The sequence below is a fragment of the Talpa occidentalis genome, unplaced genomic scaffold, assembly GCF_014898055.3.
Source record: "Talpa occidentalis isolate TD23 unplaced genomic scaffold, MPIMG_talOcc4v2.1 talOcc4.9, whole genome shotgun sequence".
Classification (NCBI taxonomy): domain Eukaryota; kingdom Metazoa; phylum Chordata; class Mammalia; order Eulipotyphla; family Talpidae; genus Talpa; species Talpa occidentalis.
The window spans coordinates 56,483,224-56,507,952 of record NW_023605305.1 but is presented as its reverse complement, the minus strand read 5'-3'; the positions used below and the strand labels follow the sequence as shown (position 1 = coordinate 56,507,952).

General features: G+C 38.7%; 1 protein-coding gene across 10 annotated transcripts in view; it reads left to right on the top strand.

The window, feature by feature from the left end:
• The window catches only part of PDE4B (phosphodiesterase 4B), a 582,343-nt gene that overhangs the window by 537,957 nt on the left and 19,657 nt on the right, over positions 1–24,729 (top strand). For 8 of the 10 annotated variants that reach the window (XM_054691793.1, XM_054691792.1, XM_054691796.1 and 5 more), the window contains one exon: positions 5,987–6,099. In XM_054691793.1, the coding sequence (XP_054547768.1) occupies positions 5,987–6,099 (113 nt within the window). Of the gene's footprint in view, positions 1–5,313; positions 5,403–5,430; positions 5,511–5,986; positions 6,100–24,729 lie in introns of those variants that run through there. The other 2 variants (XM_037498117.2, XM_037498119.2) reach the window with 2 other exon arrangements.

The following is a 24,729-nucleotide window of genomic DNA, read 5'->3' as shown; positions in this document are numbered from 1 at the left end:
TCAGAGCCTTGCTTTTCTCCTCTGTGCTAAGAACAATGATACTTAGGCTTTCAACGTTAAATGATATAGGTATGTAAAGAGCCCTATCCCAATTTCCCAGAGAAGAGTAGGATAATAAGGTCACACATTCCTACACAGAGGATGGGACCAGTTTTTAGGGCTCCTGAGGTCTGTAACAGCTGGGCCACTGACTTCACGACTGCTAAGAATCTGCTCTGGTTTCAAATGTGAGCAGCTAGCTATATGTGGCCAAGCCAAGATTTCTGATTACTCTTTCCTGTCATGCATTTCAGTGTCTCTCCCTCTTCCCAACACCTTTCTGCTAACACACACACACACACACACACACACACACAAACACGCGCGCGCACGTGCGCGCACACCATTCTATTGGATTTGCATGAAAAAAACAGGGTGAATTTAGGACCTAAGTAGTACTTGAACTGGAATTATTAGAACAGAAAAGAGATCATTGATTGAAAAGAAAGATGCTACCAGTTTGTAAAGTGTGATCTCGTGATTATATCCATAAATAGATACACACATGAGAGGTTATGCAGAATAGTGATCTGCTTGATAAAAAGGTAACATTTTTATCATATCAGTATTTTTGGACTCACAATAATTTTCTACAATACACATATTGTAATTACTAAGTGTAATATTTGCAAAATTCACATAATACCTAAAGGTTACTGTCTGGCTCTGTGTATCTTCTTATTCTTCCTTCCCTGTGAGAATTAGGTAAGTATTCTTCTTAGTCTCATTTTTCACAGAAAGAAATTTAGTCTCATCAAATTGAGGTAACTGAAGCAAGATGCCCTAACAGGTGTTCTGAGTAAATATTGTGCAGCCTTCCTATGCTACTGGATCAGAAAAGGGAAGAAAAGATTCAGGAAGTGACAACATTTAGGAAAACAGTTACACAATTTTGCATGACAAAGACCTCAGGGTAAGGTGCAAATTTAAATAAAGCCTTTTCAGGGATGCATGCATTTTCAACACTAATCTGAATTTCCAGAAATCTAGATGGGACTATTTTCTCTAATAACCTCTGACTTGTGCCTTAAGGTAAATTAGAGATAATTATACCTCTTCAGTGTCTATCACACAGAGATGTTGCAAGGATTAATGAGTAGTGCGTGGAGCTCCACTGAGAAAAGAGCTATATGAACGTGGTATTATTACCAGATTAATTATAATTATTTGTCCATTCTCTCTTCCTGATTCTCAGGGTCAAAGGCAATATCGACCAGACCTGCAGAAGGAAGTAAATCTTCCTTTGCCTCTCTTGTTGAAGTAAATGAGGGAAAGAAGGCAGACCAGAGGAGGGGCTGGTTCTCCCTGCTTCTTCTTCCCTTGGGAAATTTTTGACAAATACAGCCGACCCCATGAGTCTATGTGGTCCGCATCCCTGTGCTTATTCCCTTGAGTCTCATTTGTGTGGTGTTAAACACTGTTCCTTCTGAGTCATTTTTGTAAGACAGAAAGCAGGACCAGCTTCATGGGCATGCATCCTATGCAGGTGCACAGGGCCCAAACTCAGAAGGGCCCCTTAAGTACTGTTTCTGATCTTCTGTTTTGCCAATGAAGTCTGATCAGACAATAGAGTATATTCCAGTGGATTCAAGCCTTGACTTCTGTGCTGTATGAACTCCTCCTGCCACCTGCCTGCCTTTCCAGGACATGTTCTCAGCCCCCCGTTACCCTGATTTCTGGGACTCATCTAGACTTCCTCTTTCTGCCCTCACCCATGACCACTGCTGTTGTCCATTCCCATGGGGATCTGGGTGATAGTGCAGTGAGTCTGAGCTGGGTGTGTGTGCCTTGCATAGTCTCAGGTGGGGAGTGGTGGCAGCTGCTGGGTTAGCAGGCTAAAACATGGTAGGAAGAGGCCATGGCTTGGTGGGGGTGAGCCTCTGTCCACAATGATCAGGTATCTAACATACCCCAGTGCAGAGGTGGTAGCACCCTGAGGCGTCACCTGTCTTTTGTGTACTGGGACATTGGTACCATCTGACTTTCCCAGACCCCACCTCTGGCTCACAGCATATCAGTTTGGCAGCTGGCATGTAATGAATTGGCATATGTGCCCTAAGTGAATTTTGGGGTCCTGTGAGGATCTCTGCTTTCCTCACAGTATCTACATGCCTAAGGGAAATTAATATTAAAGAATAAATATAAAACATACCTTGCATTCATTTGTTGGGACTAATGTACCATGATAATATAAGATGCTAACAGTAGGTAACCCTGGATGTGGGGTATATGGGAGCTCTCCATATTGTCTTTACTTTTCTGCAAATCTAGAACTATTTTAAAATAAAATAATTATTTTTTAAAGATTTATTTATTTATTTATTCAAGCACTGGGTACAGTCAGAAGCGCGGGAGGGTGAGAGAATTCACCAGAGCCAGAGCGGGGAGCAGAGCAGGCAGAAGGACCGAAGCACACTACTGAGGGGAGCAGCGGGCGGCAGGAGATGTCTGCGCGCCATGTGGGACCCTCCTCCGGTGGCTGGAGAGCAGCCGGGGATCGAACTGGTGCCGCAGAGGTTGCAGGCAGCTTCGCAACCCAGCGCTCAACCGCTGCGCCACCAGGGAGGCCCAAAATAAAATAATTATTAAGCTTGTTAAACGCCACATGATGAGAAGTGATGAGAGAAAGAGACTTGAGAAGAAACTGTCACACTTTATGCCACTAATAGCACCTTTTTCTCCTTTTTGAGCAAGGGGCTCTGCATTTTCATTTGCACTCAGCTCAGCTCTGCATATTATGTAGCTGATTCTGACCGATTAATCCCTCCTGGAACATGAAGCTCTTCTATCTCTCTTGTTCTCTTCCCACCCCCAAATCCTAGGCCTTTGTTTCTTTGATTGCCATAATAATTGTATTCCTATGTATTGTTCACCTGCTAAGACCTGGCTACTAAGTGAGACACTTTATATATTTTATCTCATTTAATGCTTTTGTTTCTCTACAAGATAAATAATCTCATCCTTCTTTTAAATTGGATATCAAGGTCCAGAATCACCCAGTGAGTGGTAGAAGAAAAGTCAAAATACCTGTGCCTCACTCCAAAGTTGGTGCTGTTCCCATAATGATCCAGATACACTAATTAGCCTCTAGGTGCTCACATATGTTTAGGCTGCTTGGCTAGGTACATCTAGCCTGCGTACCAGGTATAGAAGTGTCTTCCAGGTACCAGAACTAGATCTGTAGCTACAATGGCAAAGTTATAGCATGGAAACCAGGACTGAGCTGCACTGGTCCTGTGCTATAGCTGTACATGTAAGGAGAGGGGGTTGATGTCCCTGTCTTCAGACTCCTCTGATACCTGTCACTGCCTTAGCTACCATGATAAGAAGATTTTAAAATGAAGCACAGACAAAGTCTTGGTTTAAGATCAAGAATTTGGGAAATTATGAGTCTTCATTAATTTCAAAACAAAATTATTTTTGCTTAAATAATATTGTGGTTGACCAGACTAAGGGAGGGCAATGAAACAGAATCCTAGCACATCCACTGGCATCTCACTTGGTACAGCTCTACATGCTTGCTGGGCTGGTTCTAGGCAACAAATACGTGGTGGTAGCACTTAACTGCTGGCTCTTTGAATAGTCCTCCTTTATTGGGGCTTTTCCTACTATCATTACTGTCTTTTCTGTGTCAAGCATGAGTGAAAATCGGATCCTTTTTCTTCCTCTTTGTGAAGGAGAAATGTGATAAATTATCTTACAGTCATTTCACATCTCGGCTGATTCAAAGACTCTGAGCAAGTTTACTCCCTACCATTATGGTAAATACCTGATCTTAACTATCAAGAACCGTAGTTTGTGATGTGGAAGACACCACAGTGGTAAAATCTGAGGAGTTGGGAAGCGATTGGAATGAGAATAAGAGAGTCTATCCCTTCAAGAAAAGCTTCCTTGGAAGAAGTGCTCTTCTGAGAGGAAATTAAGGAGAGGTGAGGGGGTGTTTTGGACATCTCAGAGAATAAGTGAGATTATTCGTGTTGAAGCAGTTTTGCAAAATCAAGGAGAAAGAAATGATGGATGGGCCTCCCCGGTGGCACAGCATTTGAGCACTGGGCTGCGGAGCCTCTGCAGCGCCGGTTCCATCCCCGGCCGCCTGGCGAGGGTCCCACATGGCGCGCAGACCTCTCCTGCAGCCCGCTGCTCCCCTCAGCAGTGTATCATCAGTCTGCCTGTTCTGCTCCCGCCCTGGCTCTCATGAATTCTCTCACCCTCCCATGCTTCTGACTGTACCCAGTGCTTGTATAAATAAATAAATAAAATCTTAAAAAAAAAAAAAGAAATGATGGAAGGTATGTGCAAGTCTGGCTTGAAGAGTTTTACCAACTACATCTCAGTTCTTGTCTGTATATCTTTGAGGAGTATGAAAAAAATGGAGGAAGTCACCTCCTGTGGTTTTGTGGCTTTTTAAGTATGACATACAGGATATTGAATTTTAACCCCTGTTTTTCATGAAGTGTAGGCATGGTTAGGGGATAAACAAGACAGCTATTCTTTGAAATGTGCATCTGTGGTCAAGTGACCCCAGTCATTTGGAATCGTTTTTCTGTTTATTCCCTTTTCTGCTTAAAGTCTGAGTGCCACACACTAAATTATTCACATAATAATAAAAAGCTATATATGTTCCCCCTCATATTTCTGTGTGAACATACAAAAAATATACTTTAAATCTGACAGCAATGTGTGTAGTATTTTTATAAAAGAATGCCACACAAGAATTTTAATATTTTGAGTGCCTATTGTGTGCCCACAGTCCAAAAAAAAAACTTGGCAGATTTAGTAGATGTTCCCCTCAAAATCATGTATGCATGATTTTTATAATTGCTATAACACCATCAGTCCATCTGGCATTTATCAAATTAATTCAGCATTTATTAACACAGGGTTCTTAAGTACATAACCTTAAGTCACCTTAAACTCCTTGGCTTTTGGATGTGGAATAACATGTTGTGAACACATGTTTTATTATCCAGCAATGAGTTTTATTACCCAACAAAAATACGGTATTAAAATCATTATTTTTTGTATGGACCACTGAGAAATATTTCCAGAAAGTGTAAATTGCTATAGCGACAAATCAGAGCCCCTGGCTTTAATCAAAATGACAATCTGCAGTGTTCACATCTGGCTCCACCTGAAAGTCCGGTTCAGAATTTCCCTGTGATCCTGCCAGTTGCAGAGGAGAAGTTTTAGCTTTGTTTAGTATAACAAGAGCTGCTGGACTCCCAGGCCAATAAACGTGCTCACGTAAGACTCCAGACAGCTTCTCTTAGACTGAAGTCTTATCGGGGAGACCTCATTTTGCCTCTGCTTAAGGGAGAGGTTTACGGCAGGCGAGGAATAACCTACGCCTCTCACTTGTGCGGGTCAGTGTTGGCTGAGTTAAAAGTTACTTCAACTTTTGCACATTCCCCGAAATGAACGACTGCCTAGCCTTCCAAAGAACTGTCAAAACAGACACCCCGAATTCTCGAGTAGGTTTCACTTAGAAGAAAAACAAAATGAGCAAGTGTTTTCCTCATTTCTTCTGTAGACGGCAACACTCAGAAATGACATCACACACCCCAAAGAGCCCCGGGATGACTAAGGCAGAGAGAGCCTGAGAAAACTCACTGCTTGCCTTTAGGTTTAGGACACAAGTATGCAGATGAGCTTATAAGAGACAGTTCCCCGCCTCCTTCCTCAGAGGAAGTCTCTGGGTAGATCGCAGACACCTCATCCCGTCGGGGGAGGGTGGGGGGGTGAAAACTTGGCACCCGGCATCCCAGGCCGAGCCCCACGGTGATTTGTTCTCCTGGTGGAGACTGGAAGGAAGGAGTCGGCGCGCAAATAATGAAGGAGCACAGGGCCACCTTCAGTAGCGCCGGGATCAGCAGCAGCAGCGGTGACTGTGCTATGGACAGCCTGCAGCCACTTCAGCCTAACTACATGTCTGTGTGCTTGTTTGCAGAAGAATCTTATCAAAAATTAGCAATGGAAACACTGGAGGAATTGGACTGGTGCTTAGACCAGCTAGAGACCATACAGACCTACCGTTCTGTCAGTGAGATGGCTTCTAACAAGGTAAGAACTGCTGTTTTATTCATTTAAGTGTGACCACACGGGAGCTCCCAGCCCCCTGACCTTGGTCTGCAGCAGAGGTGCACGGGGAGATCTGCCTCAGAAGATTCTGTTCCCAAGTGCCACACTTGACTTGTGTCTTGATGCTACAGTGAAGGTTTAAAATCCTCAGTTAAAACCTCATTTTCATGCCCAGAAGCCAAACTTCTTTCTTCCTTTCTTTTCCCCCCAAACTTCTTTCTTGTTGATGCAGTGTGGAATACTATGGGTGAGAGAAGTTTATGAAGTATACAAATCACTATATAAGTGAAAATTTCTTAAAGAAATTATAAGGAATATAAAATCTGAATGAATCTAAAAAATGAAATGTAGAACATGTTGAATTGCAATCAGATGTTTTGTGTCTGTCTATATATTTGTGTCTATCTATATATGAACATATAGATGAATAGATTTAACAGGAAAATAATGTGAATTCTGTGTGTCAGTGGAGAGAATGGCTTGCTGTGAAGTTTCATTAAATCTGAAACTCTTCTCAGAAGGACAATCTGGGATTTTATGACATTATTTTTGTGATGTTGGCATGATTTAAGATTATATATATATATTTATATATATACTATATATATACTAGAGATATATGTGTGTATATGTATGTGTGTGTGTGTATATATATATATATATATATATATATATTCATTTTTTCTTTCCAAAAAAGAAAGGTTTTTTGGAAGTTTACTGGCTTTAAAAATGGGATCATTTTACATGGAGTATTTCAAATTCATATCTGAGCATAAATTTCCTCACTTTACTATTTTTCCTGGCTTTAATTTATTGTCTAAAACAGACTGTACATCATTAGAGTCAAAATTTGATTAAACAGACCCAAAAAACCAAATAAAAAATAACAGTGGAATAATTGAAATTAAGTTCCATAACTGCAAAGAAAATGGTTCTATTTACAATCCCCAGATAAAACTTAGTGTTGGGGAGATTTAATTATCTATCATTATATCATTTGTTTAATTAACACCTGGATTTAGAGTGCCAATTTATGGGGTGAGAGTTGTTGCTTCTTGTTTATATTTTTCCTTTTTCCCTTAGAGAATGTTCGTGTGTGTATAGGCATATGTATATACATATACACACATATTTATGCACACACACGTGTTCGAGTGTGTGTGTACATAAATGGAAAAGACTTAACACTCTACCCTCCTAAGTAAATATCTTCAGAACCCCCAGTCTTTCTAGCCTAAGGTATTGTCTTATTGTTTTACGATTCTGAAGCTGAGAAGAAATTTTTGCTTCACACCTGCTGACATGCCCTTTCTAGCCCGGAGGTTCACTAGTAATTGTGTGTCTCTCCTCCCTCTATCCTGGGGTTAGAAGTATCAGGCTGGCTCCTGTGCCCAGGATCTGAGCGGAGAAAACAAGAGGTCCTAGAGGAGAGAAGGGGGACTCTTATTCTTTGCTGATCAGTTAATAAAAGGATAAAAATAAGTTCTTTCATAAAGTTTAGTTCAGATTCAGGTTGGAAAAAAAAAAACAAGAAAAAGACACATTTGAGGCTTAACTATTTTCTGACTTTTCTCTGAAGTTCTCAATTAGGCTAAAGACAGGGTTTTTCTAGGCTGTTGGATATCTCACCAAACTGCTTCCTCATGAGGATTTAACTGTGCAACCTCTCCAAACCAACCTGGACTTCATGTAGTAGGGTTTTCATTCTTGTTTTCCCCACTTTGAAGCATGAAGAGATACTCTGCATTTTGTGATCAGTGATACCCATACAAGATGTAGATTCAGTATTTAGGAGCAGTTTTTCAGCAGGCTTTATCATAGAGGACATGCTGAACTAACTCTGGAGTCACTAAGATAAACTCCAAGGGGAGAGAGAGAATATTCATTCAGAAACTACAAATGGTCATTATTTTTCATTTTGAGTGTTGATGCCTTGTAACATTCTAAACAGGTTTGTATCTGGAGTGCTGATATTTGATATTGTCTGTCTTGCAAATTTATTAGAACTAGTTCCACATTCAGTGTAGTAGTTAACAAGGCTCTGAGACTAGGGACTCTGTAGGTCCTGGTGAGATTTCCAATCACTTCAGGCTTCCGTTCTTCTTTATGGTGTTGTGTGCAGGAAGCAATGAAAGTTGAATAGAGCTAACCATAAAGAAAGGGCTAAGCCTTAACTCTGACACAGTTAATTTGAGAAGAAGGCATGCAGCGTCACTTATTTTTTAGATTTACAGTGGAAAGGTTTAGGGCAGAGCAATTATCCAGTGGATGAAGAATGCTGGTTCACAGCTGATGTTAATTTCAATTTTTTAAAAGATCTCTTTTTACTTAACACCTTCCCCCTTACACACACACACACACACACACACAGTCTTGATTATTCTGATAATTGCCTCAGGTAAGGCTTAATTCATAGTACATGTAATATTTGTGTGGCCACCCAAAAGAAATTGACCTATACCAGCTTGGGAGGAACTGAATTTTCTGTGGTAAAAATAAAATTCCAGGATCAATTTTAAATGTCACCAAAATGGAGTGTTTCATCCACATGCTATTTTAAAATATAATCGTCATCACCAGTTTATGTTTGGTCATCTTTTGCTTACTCTCACTTAACAAAGGAATCACGACAAGTATCTGAGTTACAAACTTAGAAGTGAGTGTTAAGATGTTCTCTAGAGGGAGTGTGTGTCATCAGGGGCTTTGAAGGCAAAATCTCATGGGTCAAATTCTATCTCTGTCATTTACTTGCCTTGTGACCTTGGCCAACAAACTTTAACAGCGCTAAGACTCGATTTTCTCAACTGTAAAACAGACCAACTTTACTGAAGTTGCTGTGAAGATTAAGTAAGATAATGTATCTAAAGCTTCAGGAACATTCCTGATGGGTAGTTCAATTAATGACAGCTTCTTACTAGCATCTGAAAAATCTTTGCAAAACAATCATATGTCCCTAGAACGGATCAGCTAATGTATTTTGTTTGCCGCCTCTTAGCTTAAGTGGTGATGAGAGAGCCAGTGTTTTGCTTAGAGGGTATTTAGTGATTACATATGTGCTAGACTACATGCAAATTGTAGAGAACTGACTGTGTTGAGTGCAAGAAAAACAAGCAGTCTTTCATATTAACTTTATATGTGTAAGGTTGTATGTTTTTGTTTTTTCTTAACTCTTATGTTTTGAAGAAAACGGAGGGCCTCAAAGATTAGCTTTCCCAAGTGTGCTTCAGAGTCCAGGGAGTTAGACAAGGCACTGCGTTTGCAACTTATAAAATTCTGCAACTTATAAAAACACTGTCTTCTTGGCCCAAATTTCTTAGATTCCTCAATTCTGGCCATAGACCATGTGGAATTTCAGAATTGTAGAGAAAGCTGCAACCAGGTGGGATTGCATGGTAGATTATTACCTGCACACCCGCACCCCCCTCCCCCACGACCCCGGGGAATTACAATAAAATGGAATAAATTAAGCTGAAGTTTTGGAAGGTAATGGTGGTGTTTTTTCAAGATGAAAAGGATGTCAAGTGACCCTTCTGTTAGTAGCCCAAGTTCAGTTAGACACATTAGCACTGTTTTCTTTAAAGACTGATTGCCTTGGGCCTCCCTAGTGGTGCAGCGGGTTGAGCGCAGCTCTGTGAAGCTGTCCACAGCCTCTGCAACGCCAGTTCGATTCCCGACCGCCAGGGAGAAACCCACATGGCATGGCAGACCTCTCCTTTACTGCTGCTCCGCTCAGCAGTAAATTTTGGTCCTTCTGCCTGTTCTGCTCCCTGCTCTGTCTCTGGTGGATTCGCTCACCCTCCCGCACCTCTGGCCTGTACCCCAGTGCTTGTATAAATCTTTAAAAAAAAAAAAAAAAGATTGCCTTCCTTGGTTTGTTCATTAATTTTTGTGTTCAACTTTTATCCCTCTTGAATTAGAAAAATTGTCTTACATTGCGGCGAAATGTATCAGAGCATGAGTTTCTCAGTGACAAAACAGTCAGATGTTTTGAAAACAGGATGCTTTGGCTCTGCATTATAAAAAGAGGAACGGAAAGAGAAACAGTATAGAAAGGAAGAAAGCAAATAGCCTCAGCAGGATCCCCAGCCCAACAACGGCATAAACACTGACCTATCTTCCTGACCTTCACTGTGGCTCAGTTCCTGACCTCCTGTCACCAAAGCCAACAGACGTCACTGGAGGAGGAGAGGAGGAATGGCGCAGCTGCTGTGAGGGTGACTAGAATTTCCTGTCTCCTTCCTGACAGACCCAGCCAGAAAAGTACAGAGTTGCAACAACAGTGTCTGAGGAAGGACTCACTTAGAACAATCCCAGAGAGGCATAGTTGTGACTGATGGCCAAGGGGAACCTCTTACTGAGAATTAGGCTCTTGCCTAAAGTTTTCTGGTGCAAAATGGCAAAGGGGTCATTTGTACCCAGTGCATGGAATGTTTTTTCAGATAGTGAATATCCAGTGGCTTCAATAAGGAACTAAGTTTAAGCATCCTGTCACTATCCTGACTTCTCCCCAAACACCCTCCACTCTCCTTTTCTTTCTCCACTAGCTTTGGCTGGGGCTGCTTTGTGTGTATTACAAAGGTTTGAGCCCCATTCTTGAAAAGAGCCATCCTGAGTAACAGCAGTACTTTTTCTAGAAGGATGCATCAGGACCTAACTCTTTAATAGATATTTGCTGAGGAAATGTATAATGTAACAATGGAAGATAGACTGCCTTTTTTCTCTGAGGGCATCATGAAGTTAGCTGCAGATACCATGACACAGAAAGTGACGACACAGGTTTATTTTTCTGATCCTCCAGATCTGGCTATGCAGGAGTATTGAACATGAAGGCGACAAATTGCTTGTGCTCTTGGGTGATAGGGAATAAATTCATATAATTTTACCACCCTAAAGTCTCCCAGGTCCCAAATTACTAGAATGAATTTGTGATAAACAGATTGCCTTCAAGTTGGGTGAGTCATTTTCTACCAAACTGGGTATGGAAAATGTTGGATGAATGATCAAATAAGTATGGAAAATGTTGGACTGAGCAGGACTAGAAGGAAATGGAGTCTTCTTAGAACTGTGTTAGGAAGATGTTAGGTGAGTAACCAATTACGGAAAAAGAGTAATTGCATTTTTGCCTGGAATTAAATCATGTGGTTAGATATGTTCCCCCTTTAGGACTTGGACCCTGTGTTTTAAGAGAGACCTAGCCTGCTCTTTTTCCAGCTGCATTCTGCTCAGGAGATGAGGGGTCTAGCAAAGGAAACAGCTGTGTTCCCCCCTCCAGACCACTCTGCATCCACTAGACCCCCACATTGTCTACCCAAATGGCTCTGACCTCACTTCCAGGGCTTGTACAGGCCTCTTCTCTGAAAGTGCCGCAAGAGTGTATACAAGCCCTCTGAGGAGAAGCCAAGAGGCAGCAATTCATCTTTGGGGAATTGTGTGGGAGGCTGTCGTAGAGGGTGTAAAAAGGCCTGTACTTGAGGTCCCTGGAGGGGTGAGGACATGGGGAAAGATGGGGATAGGGTGTGGTCCAGGAGCTAGGTCCTCTCTCCACTACCACATCCAAGGCACTCAAGATTTCTGTGCAGACATCCTAGTAAATTCTTTTCCTACATTCTGTCATTCATACTTATAGAAAATCTTTGAAATAGGCACTGTTATTATATCCAGTTTTACGAATGTGTAAATTGAGGTTTAGAGAGTTGAAATGAAATTGTGTAAAGAGAGTCAGGACTCACGCCCAGGGCCATCTGACTCATCATTCATGATCCCAGTGGAAGAGATAAATATAGAAAAAAGTTGAGAGACCTTTAACAATTCTTATAAGGGAAGTCTGTCATGATTTCTGGGAGATTTTTATTCTTTTAATCCAGGCCATCTTTGGTTAAGTCTTGTGAAAAATCCTAGTGTGCAATTATGATGTTTTGGGCTTCTAGACCAGTCATTCCTATCCCCAAACTCAGTCTTCCTGTGTGGGAATCGTTGTTTACTAATGTAGAAGAAGGAAAGAATAACTACAGTTACAGAAGAAGATTACAAAGGCTCATAAAAATATAATAATATTAAACTAATCCATTGCATATTATGGATCACTTTACTAAATTCAAGATCTATTTGTTTGCAAGAATTTGCAAACATAACCTAAGATAAGGTAGTAATACTTTTTTAAAGGACTGTATCCTGCTCCCAAATTCCCTTTTCACCTGCCCTCAGAAGTAAATATGAAAATGGGGAGAGCTTTTCTTTTTAAATTTTTATTATTCAAACAATTGGGGCTATTTAATCATATGCTACATCCCTTCCACTGCCTGCAACCATAAAACAAAGGAGAAATGCTTCATTAGCAATAATATAGGGAAATTTCCTAATAGTAATGTGTAGACTGTTTTCCTTTCATATCGCCTTTAAGCAAAGATGAAAGAGAAGATTAAGCTGTTTATTCTTTATCTAGCATTATTTCAATTATTCTTTATATGACAAAGTATTATTGAGAGTCTATTTTCTATTTTCAGTATTCCAAGTTATAGTCTTATCAAAACTTAAACAGATCAAAAATAATGAAGGTTATTTAGTGCTTTGTAATGAAATTGATTTGCAATCTATTTTGCTTTAAGTATTTCTGAATTTGGTATTTACAGAACTCTCTACTTAAGTAATTTCCTATCCATTTAGTCTAACCTTTCTGCTCACTCACTTGAAATTCCCCAAGTGAAGAAATTTCTAAAAAATAAGCAGAAAAGAAGTAAAGGAACGTTACATTTGATTGTTACACCTGTGACTAGTTGATAAGAGAACATTAAATCCTGAAAATATGGTAAGATTTCAAGTCATTTTAAGGAAACCCTCTTTCTTCACCTTAAAAATAATCATATGTTTATAGAGTACCCAATATAAATCTCAAAAATTAGTTTTGAAAAATAGAATTTACAATATATCAATGGAATTTTTTTTATACTTCTTTTTTTGTCTTTCTTTCTTTTAGCATATGTCCCAGTGTACAAGGCCTCCCAAATCTATGCCATTGTTGTCTGTGAAAGAAAAGCTAAGGGTGGAGCTTACTCTTGCTCTGTTCTTCCAGAACATTGTGCTCAGCAGGGGAGATAACTCAGCCAGCTAGAAGCCAAGACTTCCCAAGCAGAAGATGCCAGGGTACACTAGTGCCCAGTCAATAGATTGGTTTCACACTCTTGAAGGCACTGTGCCAAAAGTGGATGTGCTTCCCTGCACATCCCTCCACGCTAGCATTTTTCAGGGATCTGCCAGCCCCTCTGTCTTACCCATTTGTACGTGCTGTTTCCCTCAACTGGTGCCAAACTGTTTAGTCTCTCGGATATTTTACTGTAACTTCCTTTGTTTGATTTACTTTAAAGTAGCCAAGTGTTTCCACAAAGAAAGGACTGTTAAGTTATTTAGAAATGAAGAAGACAGTAAAACTCCTGTTTCTTTGTTTCTGTTTTGGGAAGTGCCTGATAATCTTTTTCTCTTTAAGAAGTGCCTGTAATCTTTTTATCTTTATGAAGAAGAGTTTTAAAGCTGTAAATCCTTCAATTCTGTTCATCAATCACAATGTGTTTCCTTCTGCTAATTACTTGCCATTTTAAAATGTGAACCTAAAGAATTTTTAACCTAAAGACTTCAGCGACTGAAGTGTAGTAAACTTATTGAAAATAATTTTTTTTTCATACATAACAATGGCATAAATTTGGGAAGCCTTGTAGACTGAGACATATGCTAAAAGAAAAGACAAGAAAGAAGTATAAAAAAATACGTTGATCCTAAAAAACTTTAATGGATGGCCGAGTTCCACACAGTTACTAATGGCATGGTGTTATAACCTTCAGCAACTATAAAAAGAAATTTGGGTACAAATACCGGGCAGTAAAGGCAACTAAACCTTTTTTATTTTAATTTAAATTTAATTTAAGAGGTAGTGGTATTTGTTGTCTAAAAATTTCTTTACATAATTATTTGGAAAGAAAACAAGAGAAGTTGACATTAATAAAAGTATCTTTCCAACTCAGCCACACAGGCTATGTGCTGACCAGTCAGACCACAGTGAAGAGTTCATTTGGTGAGAATCCAATGCCTTTGATGAGTATGGATGATGAACTTTGATAAATCAAGTCAAAAACGATCTCAGTATTTTCTTTCTAGTTGCAGTTTTACATAGTTGCATTAGACAAAAATCTTTCCATTCAATATAATATTCTGTATCTTCATGTGATTAATTCCCATTACAAATATCGATACTATTTAATGAATGCATAATAGTCAAATTTGAAAATGTTCTATTAATAATTGAACCAGCTTATAATCCGTGTTTTCAAGTTTTTCATCCTTATACTTTGTCTTATCTCTGATTTTTTTTTCTTAAGTTAGATTCTCATAAATGGAATTAATGGATTACGGAGTTTGAGCATTTTAAAGCTCTTGATAGTTGCTTGTTTTTCCACTAATCCCAGTGCCAACATTTTAGTAGTAAAAACTTTGTGATTAGTATAATTGTCCTCAACTTCTTCCAACTTCTTACTTCCTTCTCTCAGAAACCAAAAGTGATAGAGTGGAGAGTTTTACCAAATGGTGGAAAAATAGTCAGTGCTTGGATTCCTTCTGCTACTTAGCAGAGCCTTCCATCTCAGTTATAATATTTATTAAAGAAATTATTCCGTAGATGGTTTCATAGATCATCCTCTCACCTGTCTTGTTGGTTATTATCACTGCTAACATTTTACTTATCTGGGACTTTATCTCTTCCTGCTCCAGGTGGCAGGCTCATGAAGTCTAAAATCATAAGAGGGTTAAAAGCATTAAGGAGGCATAACTCTATTTCTACTTAACTGTAAGGGACAAATGAAAAACAAATAAAACCTTTGTCAGCTGTTATTAGTTGATGTGGAGTTTATTTTTACAAGTTTTTTGCCATTCTACTTGAGTTGTCATTTAAATTTGTTGACATGGGGTCTTTTGATAGATTATCCTGCCATTCACCAGCACTATGACATATAATGACCTCGCCAGTGAACACAGAACAATAAGAAAGATGGAAATTTTTTAAACAGTTTCAAAAAATTTAAAGTCATTTAACATGCTTAGACTACCAAGTGATAATGTGTGTGTCCAGTATACTTTTGCATGTCCTCTTGACTGTGAGAAGCTAGGGGCCTTCTGATGGCTCACTAATGAAATGAATACCTACATATTCTATTCATAACCCAAAAGGAACAATTTAACCAGTCAGATGTTGCCCATCTACCAAGCTAAAAGAGCACAACACCCTCCCTGCCTCAGCCCAGATTGCTACTGCTCACTCTAATCTGCAGTTGAGTCCCAATGACTTAGAAGCATCTATGTTTATCAATGCAATGGGTATCTTTTCCTTAAACCAGGTCCAGTGCATTATTTGTATTCTTGACAGGATGAGCTAACAATGAATTGTTAACAGTGAATTTTTCCCTGTCGTATCTCAATACACTAAGGATCTAGTTGCACAAAAATTATGTGCATCTTGTTTATACATTGCATGAAAGTTTCCCTGATGGTAACCCATTAAGATTTACTGGTATTATTTTTCAAAACATTTAAGAATTATTATAATTTAATTTCAGAGAAATTGCCTCATTTTGATTGCAATAATAAAAAAAATACTATTTTACTTGTAGTCTTTTTTAAGTTGAAGATATTAAGATAAGATCATTAGCTAATGCTATATTATATGCCTGGCATAGTAAAATCTTCAAACTAAGAAAACTGGGTTAAAATAAATAAAATGTGAGCTCTTTTTCATAAAGATAATAAAGGAGGTGGAGATATTACTTAGGAAAGATTCAAGACAGATTTTTCTTTTTGTGATCGCAGGGTACAGAACTGCATTTTTTAGGGAACTACAATTCTGCCTGAAGGATCATTTGTTATGGGACAGTGTGGGAATTGTGAGGCCCATGTCTTAATTTAAAATTCATTTATTCTCAAAGCTTCTTATGATACCAGAATATGTCCGTAAATGAAGGGCCTTCTTGAGTGTATAGCTTTTTGTTGTTTTTGTGTTGGTAGATTCAAGGTAGCATGGTAAAGCCATATATCTAAAGAATACTTTTCTGCTCACACAAAGCTCTCATTTGTGTTATCACATGTGGTGTTCTTCATGAGGAACGTAATATTATATCCTCAGGGGTTTTTTTTGTTTGTTTTGGGTTTTTTTTAAAGATTTATTTATTTATTTTATACAAGAACTGGGGTACAGGTCAGAAGCGCGGGAGGGTGAGAATTCACAAGAGCCAGAGCGGGGCGCAGAACAGGCAGAAGGACCGAAGCACACTGCTGAGGGGAGCAGCGGGCAAGGCAGGAGAGGTTTGCTGTGCCATGTGGGGTTCTCCCTGGCTGGCGGGAAATCAAACTGGCACTGCAGAGGCTGCAGACAGCTTCACAATGTGGCACTCAACTGCTGCGCCACTGGAGAGAGCCTATATCCTCAGTTTTAATGTGATACCAGGATGCAGGAGAGATAACTGATTTGCCCAAGTGCTTCAGCTACTAAATGATGATGCTTAGAAGCAAACTTTGTCCTCTTTGTTCCAAAGTCAAAAGCTTTAAAATAAAAACAAAAGAAAATTCACAAGATAATAATATTCTTATGTTACGTGCTGACAAAGCATATAATCTTAGAATCTGCAACTAAAAGTCAACCAATACTCCCTCTTATTTTTCAGACGTCAGTTTGAATGTTATCTTTGGAGAAACCTTCCTTATGATCCAAACTCAATGGCTTGTTTATTTTATAATTTACTATCATGATACAGGCTTTTATCGTAGAACTTACTCTTTATTCATCTCCTTTATTAGACTGTGAAGTTATTGGGGACATACATGTGTCTGCCTTGTTCACTGTTGTAGTCCCAGTATTTAGAATTGTTCTAGGTACATGGTAGACATTCAAATAGATATTTGTGGATCACTTACTTGAGGCTCAGAATTAATCTAATTTATCCCTGGATCCCTGGCATTCTCCTTAGAAACCAGGCATCCTATTTCCTTTTGCACTATACCATGTTATACTTGGGTACTTCCATGCTTAATTGCAGGCTTTTCATTGTTATGTTGGAGAACCCCCCATCTGGTTCCTAGTAACTCTTTAAACTACCCTCAGAAGCAGTGAAAGTGCACTGCTGAACCTTCTCCCAAATTCAAAGCCAAATAACAGAGAACAAAATTATCAGGGATAAATGCTTTTTCCTTTTGAGCAGAAATGTGAAATACATTTGGCATTGGAGCGTTTCACTTATATAGCTCTTGAAAAGTCTGCATCCTGTGGCCCAGAATCTAAGCTTTTCAGGGACTGGCAATGGCTATTGCAAACAGCCCTGGGAGCACATTTATGCGCACACATTTCATCTGAAATTCAGCAACTCTCCCTATCTGTTGTGTCTGGACCACAGCACCTCAGTCATTCTGCTCTTGTTTGCTTGTATTTTTCATTCTCGACACATTATTGATAGTCCTCCCATTCCTACTCCAGATGCATATTCAATTAATTTAGCTCTGCCAATGGATGTATCTCAACGGTGTAAGTCTAAGCAAAATGCGCACTTGGTATGGTTATCCTTAAGTCAGGCAATATGTCGCCATCTCTGGCTTTTAATAGATTAATAGATGATAATGAGGTCTACAGTCTCTTAATTTATGGAAATTGATTAAGCTGTGGACGTGTGACTAGATAGAGTTAGCAACAGCTAGACCTCTCCTAATAGGTTTTTTTATGATATGACTTTAACACAAGGTCATTTTGAGTTATTGTTTCATTTGACAAGCTTCATCTATCTTTCTGGCAATTCTGGTTTTCAGTCGTTAGACTGGTGAATAATCTAAATGTCAACCAGCAAGCCAGAATTTCTGTGAGTAACTTGTGTGTCATGTAATCTATATGACCTAACACTACATCATACACCTATAGCAGCAAACTGTGGGAATTCTATACTTTATTATACAAACTATTGTCAACAGTAAGAAAAAAAAGAATTTATGTGACAAAGAACCAACCAAAACTTCCACCCAAATGCCAGCACAGGTAAGACGTTTCCCTGAGTTCAGATTCTTTTAAAATTCAGAGACAAAATTCAGTTTCAAGTAAAAATCATGTGGAATAAATTACAAGTCCTATAAAGATCTTAAACACTTTGCCAACTGCTTTACATATATTACTTCTAAACTTTATGTTTTAGAAAGGGAAAACCTTAGTCTCCCAGAGATTCAATAATTTGCCAAGTTTCTCGGACTAAGTTACAGTAGAGGATTTTCTTTCCAGACTCAGTTGGATACTCAGTTGATGCTATGTCATGCTGTTATGATGTTGGGTCTGCTGTTAGGGTCCTCTTTGTGCTGTTGGACTCCACTGGTAAAGTCAACTTGTAACCAGAACCCTCTCTACTTCATTTCTGACCTATGCATCAACTCTCAAATTACTTTTATAAACCTTCCATGAACCCAACAAACCTACACATCTTGGGGAGCTTTGTTGCAACAGGTGCAAAGAGTTCATTTATTTCTTCTATACTATGGTAGCTAATAATATCAAAAATAGAATGCAAATCAAATATATATTATAGGACAAAAGTACTTAAGACTTCCATTTTTATCTTTTATAATTTAACAATATGTTCAAACCTCTAACCTAGGGCAAATTTTTCTGTTTGCAAGTACACATTCTAGTGTGATTACCAGAACACCAATATAGATCATGTGTATGCTTTCAGAGCAGAAAATCATGTATCCCAGTGTTTTCCTTTTTAATGGTTCCTAGGTTGATCACAAAAATTTTCAGGCTGGGGTCTGCCCCAGCCCTGGGAAACTGCTAAACCAGAAGCAGTGATTCCCTTTCCTCTCCAGGTTTTGAAGAATCTTGTTGCAAAAGTTGAAATGACTATAACATTAATATAAAACTAACACACACATGCCACAATAGGTGTTTAAAGAGGTAGAGAGATAACCTCAAAAATAATCCATGATAGATTTTTGTGGCAGCAAACATTCTAGAAATTTTAACAAGAAGACAATACACACAGGATTTTAAACAACCCAGGATATGTGATAGCATAAAATTGGAATGCAGTCCTTTAAGAGAGTAGGGGGTTACAAAAACTCCACAGTTCAGTGGGGGTTTTGACTGTTTGGTGGGTGATTTCCCTGTTCTGTGTCATTACTTTCAGGTCATACATAAAGGTCTGAAGCATAGGTCTTGTTTTCTACTAGACAGAAATCAACGGGCTGGATGGTCCACGGGTCTAATCCCTGGCAAGAGTACTGATGTTAAAAATACAAGTTGTAGAGCTTCTGGATGTGAAATGGGTCACAAGAAACCTTAGTCATCTGCTTTGGAATCATCAATGTCCCATGGTCTTAGAACTGACTTTAGAAGCTTGAGGTTAATAATTAGTCATTATGAAGGAAAAAAAAAAAAGTTGAAGGCTTAAGTGGAAAAACAGAAAAGCAACTAAGTAGTGTGCCATGATTTTTTTTTTTTATTATTCTCAATTGCTACAATGATCTTGAAATGTGTTGAGAAAGTGTCTGTCACTGCAAATTTGCCAACGTGCCCCTTTTTTGTTGATTTCTATTAATAATGAGATTAAAAGAGAGGGATCGAGTACATAGAATGAAAGTATGATGTTCCAGTAAAGTTGCAGCGCTTTTTGATGTTCTCACACACAAAAAAATCTCTGTCAAAAAGAACAAGTTTGAACATTTTAAATCACAAAAAAATATATATAAATAAACAGTATCTCTATATCTCACACATTAGAGTATATGATTTTGAAATCCTGTGTCCTCAAGGATATTTGGGACATGCAATATCTGAGACATTTTTGTGCAAAAGAAGAAGCGTTTGTTGTTTATTTAAAATTTAAATTTAACTGTGTCTTGAATTTTCATTTACTAAATCTGACAAACCTACATATGTGGAAATATATATTATAAATAATATATATAACTATATATATGGTTAAAAATAGGTATGTGCATATAGTCAAAAGCATAGTGAAAATTTAAGTCTTGAGTATAAAAGTTACAGTGACATTTGTATATTTAATTGTGTCGTTAAAGCCGTTTTCAGAATTGGGGAATGTTAGGTCATAAGAAATTTCTCTAGACATTCTTATAGGAATGCTTTTGGGTCTAAGAAAAGTTATCTAAGGCCAACTAAGAAAGGTCCCAGTAATGTGTGCCATATCTCTTCTTAAATTTTTTTCAGAAATTCTAAGCAAAATAGGCAGCAGCAAAGAGGATAAACAGAAAGGAAGGACATATAATAATTTTGAGAATTGCTCAAAGACGTAGTTTCAAATTGTAGAGCAGCTGTATTCAAAGCAGTATTCAAATTATTTTGATTTTTTTTCAGTTCTCTTTATGAAAGCACGAATGGTTTCTCCCAGATCAACTCGAGTAGATCTTTTCCTCTAACCAGCAAGTGGAGTTGATTCCTAAATGCCAGTGTTTTATTACAAAATTATGGTAGAGAATTTCATGTTTGTTTTTCATAACATATTTATTGTGATTATTGTATCACTGGGCAATTAGGAGATTCGCTCAGCTAATGTGTTTAGATGAGTTTCTTTTTGATTTGACACACAAACATTAAAAATTATCTGGATATGTTTTCTGATGTGCCAGGAGTTTGCTCCAGATGTTAGTATACAGAATAACCTTTGTTTCCTAGTATAACCAAACATGGAACTAGTCTCGTGGAATAGATGGTAATGGACAATGGCATGTTATTCCTTCCTTCACCCTCCCTTACCATTCCACTCAGTTCAACTTCTTTTGCCTCTCAAATAAGACAAGCATGTCTAAAAGACTATCATCAAATTTCAAACAGATGATAGAGTTTATAGAGACAGAAAGGAGACAAGATGAGATGCACAATGTCAGAGAATCTGAAATGTTAAGAGTTATGGAAATTTTAAATTTGGTAGAGGGTATTAGAGAAAGCACAGTGTATCTCTATTTTTCTTTTTAAAGCCAGATTTTACAAAGAAAAGTGTAGTTGCTTAGGAATTAGGGTACTTCACTTCTTTGAATCTTCATTACTTCTCCTGAAAGGGGGATATGGAAGGAGCAATTTTCAAAATTGAAAGGAACCTTAGAATTAGTCATTTTATAGGAAACTGACCCCACAGCTAAAGAAACAGAGCCTCTAGAAGTTAATTGACCCTATCTAAGATCACACACCTGGTTCATGCTGCCCGAACTAAGACAGGGACTAGCTCTACTCTCCAGCCCTTTCTCCACCATTAAGACATTTGCTTCCAAACTTGCATCTGTCTTCTTCCTCTGCAAGCATTCTGTGATTTCAGGACAAATTTTCAGCCCCTTCACTTTCCTGATGCCCAGGAATTCTTAGTAATTTATGACTAACAAAGTGTAAAATATGAGTCAAAATCTGGTCCCTAGTAAAGTCATTGTGACTTTAATGACTTCGGCAGTTGTTTCATACTGCACAAACAGGAAGGCTCCACACAATGAGGCGCCTGTCTCACAGATGGGCTCCTGCACAGACTGCCACAGGAGGGCAGGTGCCAGGCTGTCTTCCTCAATTTGGCACCATCCTTTCATCCATAGCCCAATATTCACCTACTTATTTTATCATGAGATTATCAGTGAGAGGAAAGCCTGTTTTATCTTGTATGCAACAGGCTAAAGAATGTTTTTGATGACTAAAGATTCAGTGCTAAGTGATGTCCAGGTCCTTCCCTAACAAGCCCAGATTAGCCTTAAAATAGCTAATGTAATTGATACTAACCCCTTGTATTACTTCTCTTCTGGAATGTTTTATTCTTGGAAACATAAAATCATCAAGCTTCAGAATTGGGATGAATCTCTGAGTCCATTCTAGTTTACCTCTCTTGTGTGATTAATTTAATTAAGAAATCATTACCAAGAGTGCTCCTGGGGCCTCCCCGGTGGCACAGCGGTTGAGCGCTGGGTTGCGAAGCTACCCACATCCTCTGCAGCGCCAGTTCCATCCCTGGCCGCCGGCGAGGGTCCCACATGGCTTGACAGACCTCTCCTGCTGCACCCGCTGCTCCCCTCAGCAGTGTACTTCGTCAGTCTGCCTGTTCTGTTCCCCGCTCTGGCTCTGGTGAATTCTCTCACCCTCCCGCACTTCTGACTGTACCCAGTGCTTGTATAAATAAATAAATAAATCTTTAAAAAAAAAAAAAAAAAAAAAAAAGAGTGTCCCTGGATATCTCTTGATGCTGGCACAAAGCTCAAACCAGGCCTCTGACAAAAAATTCAGAAACCTGATGAAGTATCCCATCACTTCAGAAGAAATTGGCTCAGCAGAAAATAATCTCTGTATGTAGCATTGAAGAAGCTAAGGAAAAGTGGAAGCCATGAAACAAAGTGTTCATATTAAGTGTAACTGAATTTCAGCTTTTGCTATTATATTTTAAAAATTACTTTCCACTACTAAAGGTAGCCTATTCAAAAGGCATTCACATAGGATTTTATACAGACAATACATCCTGAGCATACAATGTTGAATCATGTCTATAGAGAATATCTCTTTCTCTTTTCTAGCAGTGTTCACAAATCTTGTTGTTGGGTATATAAGTTTAAGGAAACACTGGAGGAATTTGTGTTACTAAGGGCTCATTCACAAACTTTGCTTGTCTGTGTTGAAAAGAGGCTTTGGTCGTTTCCTCTGGGGACATTATTTCTAGGTAGACTCTAACAGAGTTTTCTTGTGAAGGCAGATACTTAGCAGAAAAATAGGTTCTGTGTACATTAGGAAGTGGAGCCCCATTTTTCTTTGAAATAGTATGTTCCTGTTTGTAGATTTCTGTACTGCATTTGATAAAGTAAATAATGTCCATTCCCTTTCAATTCTATAATGACTTGGGATACAGTTTCACTCAGGAGCTATTTTACTTTTTATCTGGCCAGAACATGAGACTTGATAAATAGACAGGGAGACTCCAAGAATCTTAGAATTTAAAACTCTAGGGAAATGATAAATCTTTCTCTTCCTCTGTTGGTGACTTGTTCTTATGGACCGAAACATTTCTGATTTGCACTATTTTGCTTTTCCCAGTAGTGTTGAGAGAGTTTGTTTTCTGTAAAATATTAGCTGCTGGTAAATAATATATCCACACCATAGGAGATTTCCACTAATTTATCATGAAATTGTGACAGATTCAGGCTAAGGACTGAGATCGTAAAATCATGTATTACTCTCATTTTATGTGAGAAGTTAGGTGAATTCACAAGACTACTATGGAGCTCTGAGAAAGTCAAGATTCTTCTGCTACATGGTGGTGGCCTCTGGCTCAAAAGAAACAACTTCCACCTAGAAGTAAGACACTGAAAACCCAACTAAGTTGATCTCCTACAAAAGGGGGGTGTGGAAGGAGCCTGAACCTCAAACACAGTTCCAACTTATTCCATTCCTTGATTTGTCTCATCACAAAGACCAGCACTAGTCATGCTAATTAGACTCTACATTACTCAAGTGTAAAAGATACCTCTGTCTGCTCCATGAAGGCCTATCTGCCTTCTTAGTTTGTACAGAGTGCAACATAAGTGGGCCCTTCATAAATGTCTTTTCATGAGAGCAATGATTGCCTTAGTCAGTGTGGTTGGGCCCTCCCTCAGGGAGGAGGAAACCAGTGGATGTTGCTAAGCAACATTTAAAGGACTGGGTTGGTTTCTGACGCTAAGTGACCTCCATTTGCGTAGTTCATGTTGTGTGTTTTATGGTTTGCCTTAATATGACTTTGTTTTTTAGTGGCATTGCCATACTCTCAGCCAAAAGCTCGTAGAAGAACCAATTTGACATAAGAAAGAGGGAGGTGGGGTATTCATCTGTTAACTACTTATATGACTGCACTGATCACTTCTGTAAACTATTTCAGAAAGGTGAGGAGTTTGGTTTATTCCATCTCCTGTAGGTAAGCGAGTACCACCTCCCTGCTCCCAGGTGGGACTAATTAATGATGTGTCTAATTAGGGACCAATGGCAAGGGAAGATAATGACAAGAAAATAAAAAGTGTTCCCTCTCCTTGTCTTTGATGATTAAATTTCTAGCTGTTGCTATATTCTGGCTGAGGGACCCATGTGCTTCATAAAGAGCTGTCTCCACTCCCTCTAGTCTGTTAACTGTTGTGGTTAACCAACATGCCAAAATTTCTAACTGTTTCTACAGGGGTGAAAGTTAATTAAAAGCATGATAAGGGTTTTTTGTTGTTTTCTCACTGCTGTATCATCAGTTCTTTGCCTGGCAAAATGCGGGTGTTCAATAAATATTTATCACCTGCGTGATAAGATGGATTTATTGTACTAGTCCAAACTTGATTGACTCCAAAATAGTCCTGAGTGTTTCAAAGAAACCAAAGGAACCAAAATAAGGACAATTATTTGAATGTTACATTTTGGCTGTGTCTAGTGCAAGAACATTAAAGAAATCATCTCTTTCAAGGCATTCCACATGATATCTTTGTAAGAATTCAATAAAATTTTGCTTCTTTGGCAAAATTCAGCTGATCAATCAGCATCTAGGAATCTGTCTTTTCCAGTATATCAGTCATTATTGGTATCTGTCTTTTGAGAACTGAAAATGATGGGCCTCT